Source organism: Lissotriton vulgaris, chromosome 5, assembly GCF_964263255.1.
Source record: "Lissotriton vulgaris chromosome 5, aLisVul1.2, whole genome shotgun sequence".
In the NCBI taxonomy this organism is placed as follows: domain Eukaryota; kingdom Metazoa; phylum Chordata; class Amphibia; order Caudata; family Salamandridae; genus Lissotriton; species Lissotriton vulgaris.
Window position 1 is genome coordinate 1900134317 of NC_141693.1, and position 20422 is coordinate 1900154738.

The following is a 20422-nucleotide window of genomic DNA, read 5'->3' on the forward strand; positions in this document are numbered from 1 at the left end:
AGTACTTGGGTGCGGCTGCAATAAGGTAACTGATGCTCATGTAGAGCACTCCAATTCCTTCGAGTCACGTTTGCGCTAATCCATACAAAAGCTGTAGTGGTTTGACATGCACCAGGGAATTGATTCTCGAAGCTATTTGTGTACACAGATATGAATTTCACCTTAAAATATGATGTACAGGTCCTGTGATTTACTGCGCTCTATACTACCCTTTGAATATGTAAAGCGCTCTGATACCCTCACGGGTCATGTTCGCGCTCTATAAAACCTTAAATAAATAAAATAAATAAATAAATAAATAACTAAAATCGCAACAAAAAAAAAACTAAAAAATGTTGTGCTTGTTTTCTCAGCCTCAGAAGCATGTAAGGCTGCGTAGACGGACAAAGGTTGTGAGTTGCGACATTCAGTTTAAAGGTAGATTTTGCTGAGCGAGCCTGCTCACACCTTTTCTCTACGCAAAAAGTCTGCCTCTCTCTCTAGTCAACAATTAAGTACATTTTGGAATGAGTGTCTAAGAATTGCCAGTCGAAATCTGAATGCATTCATTCAGTTAACCCCGACAAAACAGACTTAATCCCCAATGAAACAAGCATTGGCCGCGTGGCAGTAAATCCGCGCGGCAGTGAAAGTGGCAGCAGGGGGTGAGGCGATATTATTTCGGGAGCGTGCGACCATATGGCGCGCGCGCTCCTGATAGGAAATTGCCAAACTGTGCATTCATTGCATTGCAAGCAATGCAACGCGTGCACTTCTTTGCTGAAAAAGCTCTGCCGATGGAATTAGGTCTCCTCCTATGCAGCGCGCTGCGTAGGACGAGACCTAAAAAAAGGGGGAGGTAGAATAACTAAGCCAACTTCAGTTGCTCTCCATGATACAATTGTGACAACTCCGCCTATCTTGGATATTTTGATTTTAAAAATTGAACAGTCAATCACAATCTTACTCCAACCGCTTATAGACAGAATAACCAGAATTCAAGCTAACATAGCGGCTCTCTGTTTAGCAGGGGAAGGCCCAACTTCCAATTCGTCGGCTCAAGTAGTAGAGGCAATTATCCCTAATGATCCAACCTCTGCATCCTAGTGCCCCCTCACAAATCATACAGATTGCCTGGGCTTTACTAGAGTGGAATCTAGTGAAATGCTTACATTTTCTCACCCAGAAGGTGCGATTGAACGCTGCTGGAAGGTACCGGAGGCTGTGTTGCGGCTTTTCACTATCGATAACCAAGGGACAAAGGACCTCTTGCGGCAATTTTTAAGAACAAGATGACTAACACGCACTAATTAAGCTGTACATCTTCAAGCAGCTTCAGCATTGTTTAACACCAGCATCGAACAGAAATAAGTGATTGTATGAAATATATTCCCTTATCAAAATTGAGGAATAGAAATTGATAGCTGGTGACAATATTCATTTTTTAAAGAGGATTCCATTATCTTCGCGACACGTAATATTGTGAGGGCTGTGGTTAGATGTTGAGCCTCCACTTTCACGTACATTATAGGACTGTTTACAGCTAAAATCGTTCCACTGTCCTAAAACTCTTCAAATTTTCCGATAGTGCTTAGTAATCTGATCGAGGCTCTACACACAGAATTATATGGCAATAGACAGTCCCCTGATGAAGGAAATTTTACCGAAACGGGCGTAGCTTCCATCTACCGCTTTGTTCTCATCAATTCTATATCGACCGTACTTTCAACACATTTTTGATCAAAACTATTGGATTGCTGCATGAATTAGATAATACTTTCTCTCCTTGTCATGAGTGTTTTGGATATATTTGGTTTATTACTTTTTTTCTGCTAATATTTACTGATATTATACTGTTTTCAATCTTAGTAAAAATGAATTAAATGAATGAATTATATATATTAAAAAAAGATACACACAAATATTATAATAAATGAGTATTGAATATCAATAAAATCATAAATATTTTTTTCTTAACTATTTTTGCAGTCTTGATCTATGTGTATAGCATAGCTAGTGGTTACTTCTTTTCTATTTATATACCTAGAATAATTCAGCATATTTAATTGATTCTTGCTATAATTTTCTTACCCACTCACCCAGGAAGTATGACAGCAGGGGCCCACATAACCCCGGTTCAACTTCCAATGCAGCAACTCAATCACCTTTGTTAAGCATAATGCCTCACAGGGGATATCCAAGGGACTGTCATTGCCACGAACAACACCTGACGGTGTGAATGCATCAAAAAGAGGGGGGGGGGGGACTGCCATACAGGACTGGCCATCACTCCTTGCATTGTAATTCTGGCAAATGTCCCGAAATTACATAGTAACCAAAAGAAAACCACAGACCAATTGATGACCAAAGCATGCTATTGGATTACCAAACATATGGGGGTGCGGGGGAGATACTGTCCCGAATTCGAATGGCAAGAAGGGTGGGCTGGTTGGGGTATTCAAAGAAATCTATCGAGAGGGATTGTGTGGTGGTTAATTTCAACTTGCAATAGATGGTTCATCAATTGCTTCATTGGCTTCTGAGAGGGCCATCATCACTCACCCAAATATTTGCACTACTGCTGGGCTTTGTTTATAAACCAGTCAGGACCATCGGTTTCCCCACCCACAATCAATTTATTGTACTAACAGATTTGGAGGTTTGTGACTGACAGAGGACTAACAGGAGGAATCCCACTCCTGTTCAGAGCCACATTACATCAGGATCAGAAAGCACCAAGTCATCTCTTGCATTATGTGATCACATAGATAACACCAAATTAATTACTTGGAATATTGCCGGTCTGAGTTCCAAACTATCTGACCCTGATTAGTTAAAAATAGTCACCTCCTATGACTTGATCTGTCTCCAAGAAACATTGGAAACTGGGACAATTAATTTAGATGGTTACCATTCTTTTTACACCACCGTCCTTCCGTATAAATCAGGCAGTGCCAGGGGAGGGATCTTGACTCTGTTGAAAAATACCCCAAGTCTGGTAGTCCTGCCATATCATAATGTTTCCCCTTATTATCATCTACTTCGTCTAAAAGGCCCAGGTGGTAACACTGTCCTTATAATCAATTTTTATAACAACAACTTTACCAGTCACATGAGGAAGGTTGTTGACCAGTTGGAAGGGGAAATTAATGAACTTTTTAATACTCATTGCGCATTGTTGTCATCTCTCAAACTCAACAGAGTGTGGCTTAATTGATGAGGGAGGTGAGCCTTCATTTCATTCCACACATAACCACTATGGAGACGCTTTGAATAGATTCCTTGTGATTAATAATCTAGAGATGCTGAATCCAGTAGATTTAAGCTCAGATATTTTACAAAATACATTTGGCACATCAACCCAGGGTTCAACTATTGTTTATCAATTTTGGACCTCTTAAAAAAAATTCATCCGCAATGTAGAAATGAAGTATTTTAATTTTAGTGATCATGCTGCCATCACTGGCGAGTTGGAATGGGTAAGAATCCATCCAGAGCACCGTAGACATGTCAAACCCACGATATCAAGAAATAATGGGATTCTCCTCAAATGGGCCAAAAAAGATAAAGCATACCTTGTTCCTGCCGTGGTTACATGCCCTGCCTAGAAGCGGAATATGATCCTACCCAGGTATCCATGGCCTTTGAATTGATACTATCTGAGATTAAAAACCTACTGCCAAAAATTCAGGCCCTAGATGGTTTGACCAAGCTAGTACCAACTCCATATGAGTCTTACATCAGGCTCTTAGAGCTACGCCTAGAGAAGTGGAATTTGTCAAACGTCTCCACGTTCGGTATAATGAAGAAGATCAGAATTAACACTTTAAAGGAAGAAGCATGGGAAAAATTGCACCTAGCCACCATTTCTAATAATGCCAGGGACTTCTGGAGAGTTATCAATGCTTCCTTTCTTAAACCATCTACAGTCCCGAGTCTGGATTGTCATGTGGATGAGGAATCTTAGGTTGTATACCTTTCCTCAATATTTGACCCTGCAGCTGAGGGAGCGATTACCCAGCGGGCAGCCATTTACCTCTCTACTAACCCTTTTGTCACTTTTAACCATCATGAGATCTTAGAGGCCCATATGCAATGCTCCAGTATTAGAGCCCCCAACCCTGATAGTACTCTGATAGATTTTGTTACTGAACAGCCGGACATATGGGTATGGTGTGGACAAACGTTTTTAACGCAATCGCCAGAGTGGGACCACAAGATTCTGGGATGAAATCTGTTTTAATCCCCATCCACAAGAAAGGAGATAAATCAGAGCCTTAAAATTATAGACCAATTTCTCTCCTGGAGAGTTCTACCAAGCTTTTGGGCCGGGTTTTATTGAACAGACTTGAGGAATGGGCCATCAGAAATAATGTTTTGATCCCGGTCCAATACGGTTTTAAACAGGGGATGGGCACTTAGGATCAGTGCCTCAATTTAAATCTGTTAATTGCCAAGTATACCCAAGCCAAGCAGCACAAGTTATACTTGGCTTTTATTGACTTATCTGCAGTATTTGACTGCATGACACATCACCATCTATGGAGGATAATGAAGGAAATGGGTATCGATGAGTCAATTCTTCTCTTTATAAGGCAGCTTTATTCTTCGGGCTCGGCCTGTATCCGACACGGAGGCAGGGAGAGTGAATCAAGAGCGTTCCCAATCACATGGCTCTCCAACAGGGTTGCGTACTTGTCCCATTTCTTTTTTCCATTCTATACGAAAGGGGTAAAAGCTCCCCTATTGGACTCAACACCAGATGTCCCCAAAAGCTCCCCAATCCTCCTCTACGCAGATGATGTGGTGTTAATTGCCCGCACGGGCCTAGCCCTACATAGGTTATTAGAGGTTTATGTGAAATGTATGCATAATTTGGATTTAAAAACCAACGAGTCTAGGTCCTTCATATTAATTATCGGATGAAAGGACAGGAAGGCTCCAAGTTTTTATACAGATAGTCAGCAGGTAGCCCAAATTGATGCCTTTTCTTATCTAGGAGTGACCTTTGCTAGAACACTAACTTGGTCAAACATGATTACTATAAGGGGTTTATTTCTAGAAAAAAGTTTAATCGCCCTATACTCTTTTATTTAAAAAAACTAGGAGCGAAACCTATTGTATGGTGAAAAAAGTCTATATCGTCAAATCTGTTACGGTAGCAACTTATGGGGTAGGCATCTAGAGTTATTCTAACTCCTCAGCTCTCCAGATATGAAGGATACCTACTGGAAAAACTAGTAGGCTTCCCCGTAAGCTGCTCAAATGTTAAATGTCACGCAGAAATCAATGCTATATATATTGACAATATAATTAGCCTGGCGCCAATCATTTTATGGCATTCCATCTGGAGAAGAAAATCTGTTCCCATCACTCAGAAGTTAATAGAAGACTGTCTCTCTCTCTGGAACATGTCCACAGGATTCCATGGACAAAATATATCAAAAATAGTCTCTCCTCCCTTGGTTTAGAGCACCTATTTGTTTTGCCAAGGTATTGCTCTAAAATTTCAAAACTGGAGATTAAAACTCGTTTTCTCACACATAGGTCAAACGAAAGATTCAAAACTGTCTAAAAGTAACAGTAAATTTTTACTTAGAGGGACCGATTGTCCAGGAGGATAATCCTCATCTTTATTTACCGTGACAAATTTACATCACAGATTTCTCTTAGGTTTCGACTAAATCTCATTCCTTGTATGTTGGCCCATCCATAGGGAACTTTTTGTATCCATGATCTTTTGTTCTGTCCCTGTGATGGTGTCTCGGCACAATCAAACGTGCACGTTTTTCTTTTGTAAATTTTATGTGGTACACCGCAAAAAAATGTATATTGCCCCTCATGCTCAAAAAGAACTTCACACAATGCCGTATAGAAATTAATTTTTTACAATCATTGCCTGATCCCCCATCTTTATTACACTGTGGCGCCTTCTCTATCCTTATCATGGACGACTAGGCGAATGTATAATACTCAAGAATGAATTACATGCTATGTTTCTAGCAATTGCTCTCAACTGATTGTTTAGTTGTCATGAACGTTCTGTATGTTTTTAATGACTTTTTAAATTTTGTACTTAGACGAATGCTTTTATTTTTGCAAATGTGTACTTTTATGATCTTACAACATAAGTATCAAATAAAGTGACTTGACTGATTGAATTGCTGATTGCCAAGCAAAATGCATAACAAAAGCACATTGCTAACCGCCAGGACGTAATGCCTTAATATCAGCAGTGGAAAGATACAATTTATGTAATCTGAGCACTGTGAGACATAAATGCTTCTGAAATGGGAAACACAGGAATAGAGCAGAAAGTAATTAACTCAAGAGCAAAATGATAGACAGCAAAGTCATCCAATGATGAGCATAGGGCTAATCAATACCACTGTAAGTACATTAAAGTTTTGGAAGAAATAGGTATGCACTGTCTGTAGTAAGATCTAAAGAAGGTTGGTAGTAGTTTTGAGCACTATGGAAATGTTTTCATGTTCAGCTATCCAATCAAGAGATTTGTGCAAAGGTATATCTTGCAAACTACAGCTATTGATCCTTGTTAAGAAAGCGGACTGCCAAGGAGCACCATCAACCTATTAGACCAACTACCAGACGTGCAGCCTATGCTATATGCTACAGCACTAATAGGACTGGGATGTCTGCTGTATTAGAGGTTGGGAGGCTGTCACTGCTTATAGTCCAGCTCCCTGGAAAAGACCGTACAATTGAGGAATTGGTGGCAAAATTGCTTAGCAGGGAACAACAGCCCCAAGGAAGGCACTGTATCTCTACTATCTTTAAAGCATTCCAGGGTGGAGTCTGCCCAGGCTGAGAAGGCTGTCATTGCCTATTTGACAACCCTTTGGTAAAAACCCTAAATGAAAGGAACTGATATCAAAAAGCTGTGAAGGAGTCAAATGCCCCAAGGAATGCACTATAGCTCTACTATCCTTCAACCATTCCACAGTGAAGTATAGCTTCTCTCCGAAAAGTCAAGACCCCTAAACGGCCATGTCCATTAGCGACGCCTGTACAAATTTGGTATCCAAATCTGCACCAATGACGTACATTAATACATCCTGCCCATCATGGATCATCTCAGCCAAAGAGATCCTAAGGTCCTGGAGATCTCGCTAGCCGTATTCTAAAAGGCATGTGTCAACTGATACAGCATTTTTGGCTGGCAGAAGAAAAGATTTACTTGCCAAAGGCATCGATCCTTTTGGCTAATCTATCCAGGGGACTGATCACAAATGAATAGAATGACCATACTGATCTAAGTGTGAACAATGAGACTTTCCAAAGTAAGGTACCTGATAAAAAAGTCAGAGTCACCAAGCACCATGTTCTGGCACAGGATCAGAGTCGAAACCAAAAGCAAATGGAGTTTCTGCTGGTAGTTGTGATCTGGTAGGAACTGGGTTGGAGTCAGGCTGTATCATAGCTGGTTGAGCTTATAATTTCGAACATGACATCAGTCATTGTCATTCGCACCAGGCCATCAACCGGCACCAGTGGAGATGGTATCATGGTCGGGGCGACAGGGACCGGTGGCTATATCACAGCCGGAGGGGAGGACTGTACTAGGGTTGGTACAGGCCCTGTAACTGGTCCCATGAAGACAGGTGGCGCCACGGAAGGACCCTCAATTAGTAACCCACTTGTAGGCCCCTGAGGTTCTGTGAGGCCCGAAAGAGTGTCAGAGGGAGCCAGTAGCGCGCTAGGGATTTGCAGCATGCCCTCTTTGAAGGGTCGACGCTGGGATAGGGAAATAGGAGTACATTAGTACCAACAAAGGTATCAGTCCTTTGGCCGGTGACCTTGACGGAGTGTGACTTAAACCTTGCCGCCTTGCACCTTGTTAAGGAGTCAGAAGTCCAGTCCTGCGTTGCTTTCTGCTTAGACTTACCTGAAAATTTAAAGCAGGTAACAGCCATGTGACTGGATCCAGAAATTGGAGCGGGAGCGAGACCTGCATGAAGACTGCAACTGCAGGTGTTCAGCGACATACAACATTGCATTCCAATCTTGAATTCCATTTGGGTGCCTCAGTGCGCATTCATCACACAACTCTGAGTCATGTCAAGAGCCCAAGCACCAAAGGCCACCTTTGGTGGGTCCACAGCCAACATCTACATTCTGCAGTCACCCCTCGGTGTGAATACTGTTATTTTTAGTTTCAACATTATTCTCTGCAAAAAAAATTGAGTCGTTCGGGAGTAGTGGGAAGATAGAAAAGCTGGGATTCGAGATCCAATCTGTGTAAGAAGGACCAAAAAGAAGGGAACTGATGTCAACGCGCAAGGGTGGCATTTATATGCAGCTCTGTTCAGTTACTTTCAGGATCGTATGTAGTCAGCGCAGAGACCCATAATGCCACCTGTTGGCGCACAGAAGCATTGCTACAACATTCTCCAGATCCTACATCATCTGTTTTTCTAATTATCTGATCGAATCCTTCATGATTTCCAGTAGGCCTTTTTCTTTTCTCTGGTTATGTATTCTGCTCTACAGACTCCCTACTTATGGATTATTTCTGAAGAAGAAAGAGCCTTATTCTCAATACGAAATGTTGTCACCTGTCTCAGTTTGTATGACCATACTACGCTTGGATCAAAAACTTCTCCAACAAATCTGGAGCCCAAAAGATTAGCAATCATAATGCAGCTCGAGATTGAAGTATTTGAAAGATCTCTGGTGTTTGAACCCAAGGCACAATAACTTAAATGAAGAATCTTGCTGCTTGGTTTCAGAGCAAGTGGTCTGTAAACACCACTGGAAGACATAACAATAACACCCTTCATCTCCTACCATCAAACTTCCTGAATGGCCTGTGAAAAAAGTAATTTTGACAGACCTTCATGAAAAAAGCTGGGGGGAAAATAAATGTATATATAATCCCACTGCCCAACCTTCAGACATCTTAATAGAATTGGATTGAAAAATGAATTCCCTAACGATTGCCAAGGCAGTGACCTCTTGGACTGAAAAGACAGACTGGATCACTGAAACGCGGTGTAGGGGTTTCTATTTAAAGTTATGATACTTACTTGCCTATTTCATTTTATTTTGAAATTTCAAAATTGGAGCATTAAAAAAGTAAGTAATGGCTGTTACTGCAACATCATTTTAAGAGTTTAACTGACTTCATTTTACTATAACCTAAATTTGTCTTCAAACGGCAGATGCTAAAACAGGTTCCCTCGTAAAGTGTTCTGGGATTCTATTCTTAGGCAGAGCTAGTCACTATTCATAAATATGTCCATGTGCCTATAATAAACCAGCCAATCTCACTCTGCTCATATACACCATTTTAGCATGTACATACTCCTGCCCTGGAGCTGCCCAGTCCAGAGGATCAGAATACCGACACTCATATCAGAGACTCACCAAAAGCAGCTGTGCTCCTTTCTCCTCATTCTTCTCATCAATCTCGGCCATCAGCATTTCCAGGCCATGCGCCTGAGAAGACACCTTGCAGATTTTGGTTTCCAACTTTCGCTTCCAGTCATTCTCCTCTTTTGCAATTTGGAACAGGATAATCTTCTTCTCATCCTCCAAAAGGATCTGCTGCCTCCCAAACTCTGTGTCCACCTTGTGTTGCTCGTCAGCTGCTTTCTTCTGGAAGATTGAGGGTGGAGTATTCAGTTAAACATCAAGTCAGAATAAACAGAACAGGGGATCCACAGAATGATTGCTGGAGTGTGGGAGCCAATGCAGCAGGCTTGGCTTATCCTGTAGTAATAGTGCTTAGGCAGCTAGTAAACACATACTAATGTAGTATTGTGTGAGACAGTGAATCACGGTTAGGATTTTTATTTCCAGTTAAAACCAAATATAACCAATTTTGGTGTCCTCCTCTAACACAGTTGTGCTAGTGCTCTTAGTTTTACACTGTTATCATTTGAATAGTATACCTATAGAAGACATCTCCACTCCACTCTTACAGAATGATCAGTGACTATATCATGAACATTAAGTCCCATGCAAAGCTTTCAAGTGGTCCATGCATCAGTTTTGCTAAAACAGACCTGCCTACACTACAATACATTAACTCAGAGAATCTATGAGTTAGCGCCTGAGTTGCACATAATATAGTCCAGAATCATGACGAAACAAAGAAACCACCATTGCATGATGAAACAAAGAAACAGCATGGGAGTGTCGGGCGCGGCTCTGACATGGCTCACCTCCTTCCTGGACGAGCGCTTCTTTCAGGTCTTTGAAGGAGAGGCTGTATCCACCAAGAAGCCACTCAGTTGTGGAGTCCCCCAGGGCTCTGCCCTGAGCCCCACACTTTTTAATGTTTACATGAGGCCCCTGGCAGAGATAGTCCATCCATTTGGTGTTCGAATTGACACCTATGCAGACGACACCCAGCTTGTGGTTTCATTGAACCACGCTGAGGGGTCGTCTAGCACTCTGAGCCCTTGTTTAGAGGCAGTAGCCAGATGGATGGAACTCTCCTACCTCAGATTAAATGGGGAAAAAACGGAAATCATGTTATTGGGCAATCCTTCACATACCATCCTGGCCCCCATTTGGCCTATGTGCCTAGGACCCCCCCCCCCCTCCTCCCAAACCACAGATAAAAAGCTTGGGAGTTTGGCTGGATAGTTCACTTGATTTCACATTCCAGGCCACCAAAACCTCATCCACCTGCTATGGTCTGATGAGAGTGCTCCGGAAGGTTCTCCCTTTGCTTCCGTTCCAGGCGAGAAGAATCATGGTTCAGGCTCTGATACTTTCCCGCCTGGATTACGGTAATGCTCTTTACCTGGGAGCTCCGGTGGCTGCGATCAACAAACTCCTGGTCACCCAAAACTGTGCGGCCCGACTGATTTTCCAAATTCCACGCTGGCAGTCGGCCAAACCTGCTTTGAGGAAGCTGCATTGGCTTCCCGTGGCAGCTAGGGTACAGTTTAAAGCCATGTGTCTGTTCCAGAAAGCTATACGGAGAACAGGTCCAGCCATAATGCACCCTTTAGTCACCCCCTACCACCCCCATAGAGCTCTTTGCTCCAGCTCATTACACCTGGCCACCACTACTAAGATAAACAAGGCCCGCTGGGGTGGCCGCTCATTCTCACACAATGCTGCGAGAATATGGAACTCCCTTCCTCTTACCCTCAGAGAGAACAACAATCTGCTTGCCTTTAGAAAGCTTTTAAAAACTCATTTGTTCGGAATAACCTGTTAGCGCCCTGTCCTGTTGCCTTTCTGATTCTAGCCAAAGCGCTGCGAGGCCTCAGGGTAGATTATGCGATATATAAATATAATTTTCATTTCATTTCCATTGGTGTTATCGAGTATGTGCATCAGGTAGCGTCATTTAAGTAAACATAGGTGCATGGACCAGTGTAGAACATGTACAATGCAGCCTCAGAAAACCAAGTTCAACATTTGTTCCTACTGCCTCCATGTCAAAGCTTGGAATGTAGGCTTGACAGGTAGCAATATCACCCGTACAAACCACTGCGCATCCGAAAAACAGCCACTGGTGGGAAGTTCTTCTCCCACCTCCACGCCAAGACATGGAACACCCTCCCACTGAGCCTACAACAGACCCAAGACCTGCTGACCTTCAGGAGGACACTCAAGACCTGGCTGTTCGATCAGTAGCCCCCCCCAGCGCCTTGAGACCCTCGCACGTATGTAGTGTGATTTACAAATAATTGATTGATTGATTTAAGGTAAACATATTGAGCTGTGCTTGATAATTACCCCATATGGAAAAGGCACAAGAACAGTGTGACTATGAAAGTGTCTCACAGTGAAAAGGTAACTCTCACACTTGCTGGCAGGAGCGAAGTCAATGCAATGCATTACAATAAACAATTACCATAAACACGGTAAACACCAGTGCTTTGAGGGTTGCTTGTGGCTGTTAAATAAAAACAGATTACCATAGGCACAGCCCAACAATGTAGTATAACTTGGTGCAGAGACAGAATATCGAGTACAAAATATCGAGTTGCCCAAATATCGAGTCATTGATATCGTGGGTCAGAAATATCGACAGCAAGAATATTGTGGTCAAGAATATCGACATAAGGTAATTAATATCATTAGCAAAAATATAGTTGGTAAAAATATCGGGGCCTTTCAGGATAGAGTGCGGACCCTAGCGGTGCTGGGGGCCAGTGGTGCGGAGTTCCCGCACTGGCAATTAGGATGCCACCGCCACCATAGCGGTGGCATCCTCTATTCCCAGCATTGTGGTGGGCGGTGCTCACAGTACGGCACGCCACAATTCTGGGAATGCACGTCGTGCATCGGCATGCACAAGGTGACAGGCACCAGGCGGTGCCTGCTACTTTGTCCGTGCCAATGCAGGGGGGTACCATAGGTCCCCCCCTCCATTTCCCCCCCACGTCACCCCCAACATCCTGGGGGCCATCAACAGGCTCCCATTTGCGAAATCTACATGCCTTTCTGTAAAGGCTGTACCATTGCAATATGGATGGTGGTATCTTACAGACACCGCCACCATATTCAAACCGTTTCCGCCGGGTCGATGAGTCAGGTTTATAGGGGAATAGGGTGGGAAGTAATTTAATCATATTACATTTATTGATTACCTTGTAATTATTATTTGCTTAATTGAGATGTTATAGTGGTAATTGGTTGTTAATTAATTTCAGTTAATAAATAGGTTATTAATATTGGCAATTGTGTAAGTAATTTTAGGTGTGTTTTGTGGTGTTTATAGTTATAAAGGGTAGGAAGCAATCTATTTTTAATTTATGAATGAATAATTGGTTGTTAATTAACTTTAATTAATCAATTTGTAATTAATTGTGGTCATTGTGTAATTAATTCTAAGTGTGTGTTGTGGTTTTTATAGATGTAAAGGGTGGGAAGGGTGAAAAGTATTTTTTTTAATTGACTGATAATTGTTTGTTAATTAATTTTAATTGATGAATTGGTAATTAACGATGGTGATTGTGTTATTAATTTTAGGTGTGTGCTGGGGTGTAGGAGTAAAAGGTGGGAAGTAATTTGTGTTTAAATAATTAATATATAGTTGTTAATAATCTTAATTATTAGATATTTATTTTTGGTAATTGTTAATTTTTTTGAGTGTTGTTACTTTTAAAGGGGTAAAGGATGGATAGTAAATACATTTTAATTATTTAATTATTATTTGCTAATAATAATAGTTTTTGTGATGTGGATATTATAATGTTTTAGTGTGTGTAGTCAATTGGTGTTTATTCGTTTTTTAAATTATTAATATTTTTTAATTGATTATTAATTATGGTAATTATGTAAATACATGTGATTAGAAATTTTGAAGTGTTTCTTTATTGGTGTAGTGTCATAGGGTAGTCAATAAAATAAATACATTCATGTTTTATTACATTTGTTTGTAAATATATTCTAGTTTACAACAATTATTTTATTGTAAATGTATTTATTATTTAATTTTATATATTTGTAGGTGTTTGTTATGTGTAATTAATATTATAATATGTGTTCTCTTTATATGTTTAATATTTTTTTAAATATTGTTTATTATTATTATTATTATTATTATTTTTATTTTATTTTAAGTGTGTGAGTGTGAATGGTAATTTTTACCCCTCCACTATGCAGCACTACTGTTGCACTCACCGGAGTAGGAATAGTATCCTGCACTTTCCCTACTGTTGCACTCACTAGAGTTGGAATAGTAATTTTTACCTCTCCCCTATTCTACACTTTCCCTACTGTTGCACTCAGTGGAGTGAGAATAGTAATGTTTGCCCCTCTATCCAACACTTTCCCTACTGTTGCTCTTACTGGAATTCGAATAGTAAATGTTACCCCTTCACTATCCAATACTTTCCCTACTGTTGCACTCACTGGAGTTAGAATAGTAATTTTTACCTCTCCACTATCCAGCACTTTCCCTACTGTTGCACTCACTAGAGTGGGAATAGTAATGTTTACCTCTCCCCTATTCTACACTTTCCCTACTGTTGCACTCAGTGGAGTGGGAATAGTAAATGTAATTACTTTGCTATCAATACTTTTCCTACTGTTATTCTGATTATATTGGGCAGTTTAATTTGAAATATTTTTTCATTGATGAATGTTTTAATTTATTCTAGAATTTTTTTATATTTTAAATATTTACATATAATATTTTTATATAATTTTAAAGTTTTAAAATACATTAAAGATAATAGTTTATTAATTATTTTAAAGCAAATATATATATGTATACATTATTATGTTTGTGTGTTTATTTTTTTAATCACGTTTATTTGTAAAGTCTCATAAACATGTATATTACATGTAATTCATTTTGTGGAAATAATATTAATGTTTAATATATTTAATATATATTATTTTATTTTACATATATACTTAAATCAATATTTTTTTATTTGATTTGTGTAGGATAGGGAGTCAATATTTTTGAAGCCTATATTTTTTATTCAATATTTTGAACATCAATATTTTTAGCATTGATATTCTATGAGTGAGCCGTATAACTTTATTCATGGTGTAAACTACACAGGCACACGATCCAAGGCATTATGAAAGTATCTTTATTATTATTATTTCTTTATTATCTCATATACTTTTTTATACAGAAAACTGTTTTCTGTCCCCAAAGTACTTTGAGGATTCCTTTGTCGATTTCTCCTCTGTGACAGGTAGAGTAAGCATTGGCCCAAATTAGATAGCAATGATACATTTATTAGCCCAGTGCCTTCTTGGTATCTCTGGACAAAGAACAGGGCAGTGTAACACAGGCTGACAATAACAGAGCACACAACAAACTATAACGCATATCGTATGTAGGACACCTTCATTCAACCAATCTTTGCCATTTATTCGAAGAACACAGTAGTGCTAACTACCCACAATTGACATTTTATCTGCTGCAAACACATCTTAATCCATGCACATTCTTTACATGGGGTAGGACTGGACTGATGGGAAGAGGACTGTGGATGCTGGCGAGTGAGACATGGAGGTGAGAGAAATAAGGAAATGTTATTTGAAAGAGCAAATCAAGGAAACTGTACAAAAGAGGGTGATAGGAGCAGTAATAAAGAAATGCAGAATTGATAACAGAAATGAAAGATGGAAAGATGAGAATAGAAGCAAACTATCTTGATAAGGACTGGAAATACACCAGCCCAGTGATTTTTACAGCCCAAAAAGACTAAATACTGGTAGTTAATGATGTTTACAGTAACAAATAGAAATTGGAAACAGTAAAGCCTACCTGAAGAGAATGAAAAAGTTAAGGTGTGGGGCACTAAAATGCCTCCTTTTCCAAAAGGCATGGCTCATCCAAAGTAAGTTAAATGGTCATCAAACCCTCTTTGCCTCTGACACCGCATTACTTCCAGGCAAGGCCCTCACAAAAAATGTCTTGGTTTTGTTTGCGCAATCTTGAGTCTCAAAAATGTTTAACTTTTCAGTGACCAAGGAAAAGTTACTAACCTGTAATCCTAATACTTCATAATGCGTTTTCTCCTGGGGTTTATAAATGATATAAAACCTTTGTACATGTGCAAGAAACCAAAACATGTCTGCACATGTGCAAGATCCCGGAACGTATTTCTTTTTTTCAGACAAATATTTAAGTTTCAATTAAACTCCTTCCGTGCTAGTGACGGAACCACTCCGTCACGAGCCACGGGCGCGCTGTGCTCATCACGGAGTGGTTCCGTCACGCCGCGGCTGCTCCACCCACGCGGCACTGATTCCCCGCCTGTGCGGGCGAATTAGTGAGTGGGCGTAGCCATGACAGAATCACTCCGACATAAGCACAGCGTGCCTGTGGCTCGTGACGGAGTGGTTCTGTGACAAGCAAAAACAACAAAGACAAATTAATTAATTATAATGTTTGACTGAATATCCATTGCTTCATACTACTTCTAAATAAAAAACAACAATGTGAGAATCAGTGAAAGCGGGGGGCGTGGCCAAGCAGGCGACCAAGATGGCCGCTCGGATCTGAAGCTCCGTCCGGCCAGCCAGCAGAATGGCGTGTTCCGGCGCTTAACAACGACAACGCGATCTAAACGTAATGCCATGGATGCCTGAACAAGTTCTACATCCCCCGATGCCGCAACGAGATCGCTGGGTGCCATGGAACGCCATAAAAGGTGGACTGTTGGCCTGCGGCGCGGGCCAGTCTCCTCTGAACGAGCGGCCCTTGTGCAGAGCAGTCTCCGCCTGGAGTTAGGACAGGGGCTGATCCCGGTTAGAATCACCGCGGCATCCCCCCTACATTGTGCGCCCTCGGCCCCAGCACGTTACTGCTGACTGCGGTGTTGGCTGTCGGCCCGTGGGTAGAATACGCAGCAAATTTTTAAACGAAGCCTGCGGTGGGAGGGGCGCGCACCATGCCGACTTTGATGTCTTCCCGGCCTGCACGCGATCGCTAGGAGATGCGCTGATTCCTCCCAAGATGACATCGTGGATTCATTCACCCTGACCCCACGCCTGGTCCTTTACCAATAAGTACACATCCTGGGACAGTGCTGAACTCTCCGGCACAGGGGTATCTTCATCTGGTGACGTCAGTTCTTGTACATAGCTTTCCGTGCCAGGAACGCAGAGCCATGCCAGAGACCGACACTGGTGCAATGAAACTAGGGCCCTGAAAGAGATGACCTTAACCCTAGATATCGGGTCGCAGAACCGGGAGGATGGGTGGGGCGGTAAGGAATCTAACACTAACTACTGTTTCTTACAGATATATCTTTACCAAAGGTAAGTAACTAGTGCATCTGAAAGAAACAGTTTAGTGTTAGATTCCTTACCTTAGAAAAGATACCCTAGCAATACCAACCCCGGTGGTGGGTCTGCGAACCAAGATCACACCAAAACGTCCTGGAGAACGGAACGGCCGAAAAAGCCATTTCCCCAGACCTGGCTGTCCAGGCAGTAGTGTCTAGCAAACATGTGCAGCGAGGCCCATGTAGCTGCCTGACAGATGTCCTGCAAGGGGATTCCCCGACCCAGGGCAGTAGTACCCGCTGTGGCCCGAGTGAAATGGGCCCTCCGCCCAACAGGGAGCTCCTTTCTAGCCAAGGAGTAACAGACCTTGATGCACAACACGACCCACTGAGAGATGGTCCGCCCGTCCCTTTTTCGCACCCACGTAACCAACAAAGAGCTGGTCGTCCACCCGGAACTGGCGTGTGCGATCAAGGTAGAAGGAGAGCGATCGGTTTGGGTCCAGACGGTGAAGCCTCTCTTCCTCTTTTTAAAGGATGCGGCTGCGGAAAGAAGGTGGGCAAGGTGATGGACTGCCCGATGTGAAAGGCCGTTACCACCTTGGGCAGGAAAGAAGGACGCGTTCTTAAAACAACTTTGTCCGGATGGACAGATAGGAAAGGAGGCTTAGAAGATAGAGCCTGGAGCTCACTCACTCTCCTGGCAGAGGTGATGGCAACAAGGAATGCAGTCTTAAGAGTGAAAAGACGAAGAGGACAAATGTGAAGTGGCTCGAAGGGAGCGCACATCAGATAGGTTAGAACAAGGTTCAAGTCCCACTGAGACATCACGAAAGGAACAGGAGGAAACATGTGCGTGATGCCCTTCAAGAATCTATTTACAACAGGGGACTTGAAAAGAGAAGGCTGATCAGGAAGCCTCAAGAAGGCAGAAATGGCAGAGAGGTAGCCCTTAAGAGTGCCCAGAGAAGATCCCTGCTGGGCAAGAGAGAGAAGGTAGAGGAGAACCTCTGAAAGGGGGGCAGAAAGCAGATCCACAGCCTTTGCTATGCACCGTGCCACAAATTTGTTTCACCTGCAGGTGTATAACGATTTTGTGGAGGGACGCCTGGCTGCCAGAATCACATTACAGACTTCAGGAGGCAAGTCAAATGGCCTCAACTGCCTCCGCTCAATCTCCACGCATGGAGGTGGAGGCTGGACAGGTTCGGGTGGAGGAACGTCCCCTGCTGCTGTGACAGAAGGTCCTCCTGAAGAGGCAGACGAATCGGGGGATCGACTGACATGCTGAGTAGCTCGGGATACCAGAATCTTCGTGCCCAGTCCGGAGCCACAAGGATGACTTGGGCCCGGTTGCGCCTGATCTTCTTCAGTACTCTGGGCAGAAGTGGTATAGGTGGAAAGGCGTACAATAGACCGCAGCTCCACTCCCAAAGAAAAGCGTCTCCTAGCGAGTGCCGCCTTGGAAATTCCAACGCGTAGAACTGATGACATTGCGCGTCCTTTTCAGTGGCGAATAGATCTAACCAAGGCTCTCCCCACTGCTGAAAGAGGTCTTGCGCCACATCTGAGTTGAGACGCCATTCATGATCCATCATGCACCGGTGGCTGAGTTCGACCGCTCTAGCGTTCAGGGAACCTGCCAGGTGTTGAACCACCATGGTGACGCCCTGGTGTTACAACCATGTCCAGAGGCGCAGAGCCTCCTGACAAAGGGTCCACGACCCAACCCCGCCTTGTTTGTTGCTGTACCACATGGCGGTGGTGTTGTCTGTGAACACCTGCACTACACTTACCCGAACAGAGGGAAGGAATGCCTTCAGTGCAAGCCGGATCGCCCGCAGCTCCAGAAGGTTGATGTGGAGCCGGAACACCGCCGGAGACCAGAGGCCTCTGATCTCCCTCTCTCCCATGTGGCCCCCCCATCCCAGGAGGGACGCATCCATCACCGCTACGTGCTCTGGTTGGGGTAGGGAGAGAGATCTGCCGCTGACCCAATCTCGGTTCGTGAGCCACCACTGCCCTCCAAGATCCGGACGTGGTCGGACAGATTGCCCTGATGCTGTGCCCACTGAAACTTCAGGTCCCACTGCAGAGCCCGCATCCGCCACCTGGCGTGATGCATCAGAAGGATGCAGGAGGCCATCAGCTCCAGGAGCCGAAGCGTCAATCTGGCCGAGACTCGGGATAAAGGCTGAAAGATCGGAATCAGAGCCTGAATATCCCGAACCCGCTGTTCGGAGGGATAAACCCAAAACTGCGCTGAGTCCAGAACCGCTCCGATGAAAAGGGGGAGAACCCCAGCGAGTGCAGGAGATCGGCCGTAGTCTGGAGGTGGGAGACGACTGTCTGGGGCGAGCCCGCCTTCAACAACCAATCATCGAGATAGGGAAAGACTGAAACCCTTAATCTGCGCAGATAAGCTGCGACCATCGCCATCACTTTCGTGAACACCCGTGGGGCGCTGGTAAGGCCGAAGGGGAGTGCGGTAAACTGAAAGTGCTCGTGGCCTACCGTGAACCGCGGATAACGCTGGTGGGCCGGCAGGACGGGGATGTGGAAATATGCGTCCTGAAAGTCCACCACTACCATCCAGTCTTCTGGGTCCAGGGCAGCTAGAACCTGAGCCAAAATCAGCATCTTGAACTTCTCCTTCCGGAGGAAGCCGTTGACGCTCCATAGGTCCAAGATAGGGCGTAGGCCTCCTTTGCCCTTCTTGGGTACCAGAAAGTAATGGGAATAGCATCCACGTCCTACTTCTGGCCCAGGAACGCGCTCGACGGTCCCCTTGCCGTAACTTCCTCCAGGAGAAGTCGCAAATGATCCCCTAACATGCGGTGGTACTGCGGTGGCATGGCTGGAGGGGTCGCTTCGATGGGGAGGGTAGCCCCTTCGAACAATTTGCAGCACCCACCTATCCAATGTGATGGAGCGCCAGTGAAGGAGGTGATGGCGAACACTGCCCCTCAGTGGCGTCGAATGGGCCTGAAAATTCAGACTAGGAGGATTTTGAGGCAGATGCTGCGGGAGCGGGTGTGGACTGACCTTGCAGGTGTCCCCTTGCACCGTCACGGTGGTTATCACGTCATTGACCGCGCTGAGGTGGGTTCCGCGGCCTGTGGCTAACTGGACGTGGGGGGGCGCCCCTTCCTTGGCCACGAAAGAGATGAAAGGCGGAAGTTTGCTGGCATTGGCCGAGGCCCAAGGATTTGGTCGTAGCCCTATAGTCCTTGAAACGCTCCAGCGCACTGTCCGCCTTGTCGCCAAAGAGGCAACTGCCATCAAAGGGCATGTCCATAACACTGCAGATGATCTTATTGGATGTTATGGACCCTTGCTCTTCACTTTGATTCCTGAGTCTTACGATTATCGTCATATGCATATGACAAGAGGTTATATGCGCCGGGGTATTCCGTTTCTATAGCCTTGAAAAAGTCTGAGTACTTATTGATAGTACTGACGAAACACGTGTCGGCTGTTTTTTATCAACTTCAAATGTTATGGATCTTCAAATAAAGAAAATGATAATATGAACATGAACTTTATCTGCTCCTCTGTTCTGTCCTAAAATTGCAAATTACAGATTATATACAGTTTAAATACTGTTGTTACTATATGACCCACTAGTCTTATATGTACATGCGTTTCAGGATTGTGCTCTCTTTGACCTCCTCTTTTTGGTAAAACACAACTTGTTCAAAGACCTACCCAAGACTCAATATCAGACCTTTACTATTGTGCACAAAAAGCTAGAT

At 43.4% G+C, this 20422-nt stretch overlaps 1 protein-coding gene across 1 annotated transcript in view; it reads right to left on the minus strand.

Moving 5' to 3' along the window:
- LOC147717668 (E3 ubiquitin-protein ligase TRIM17-like) overlaps window positions 1–20422 on the minus strand; it is a 132991-nt gene that overhangs the window by 90466 nt on the left and 22103 nt on the right. Inside the window, exon 4 of the mRNA XM_086919871.1 lies at window positions 9367–9597. Coding sequence (XP_086775997.1) covers window positions 9367–9597 — 231 coding nt within the window. The remainder of the gene's footprint in view (window positions 1–9366; window positions 9598–20422) is intronic.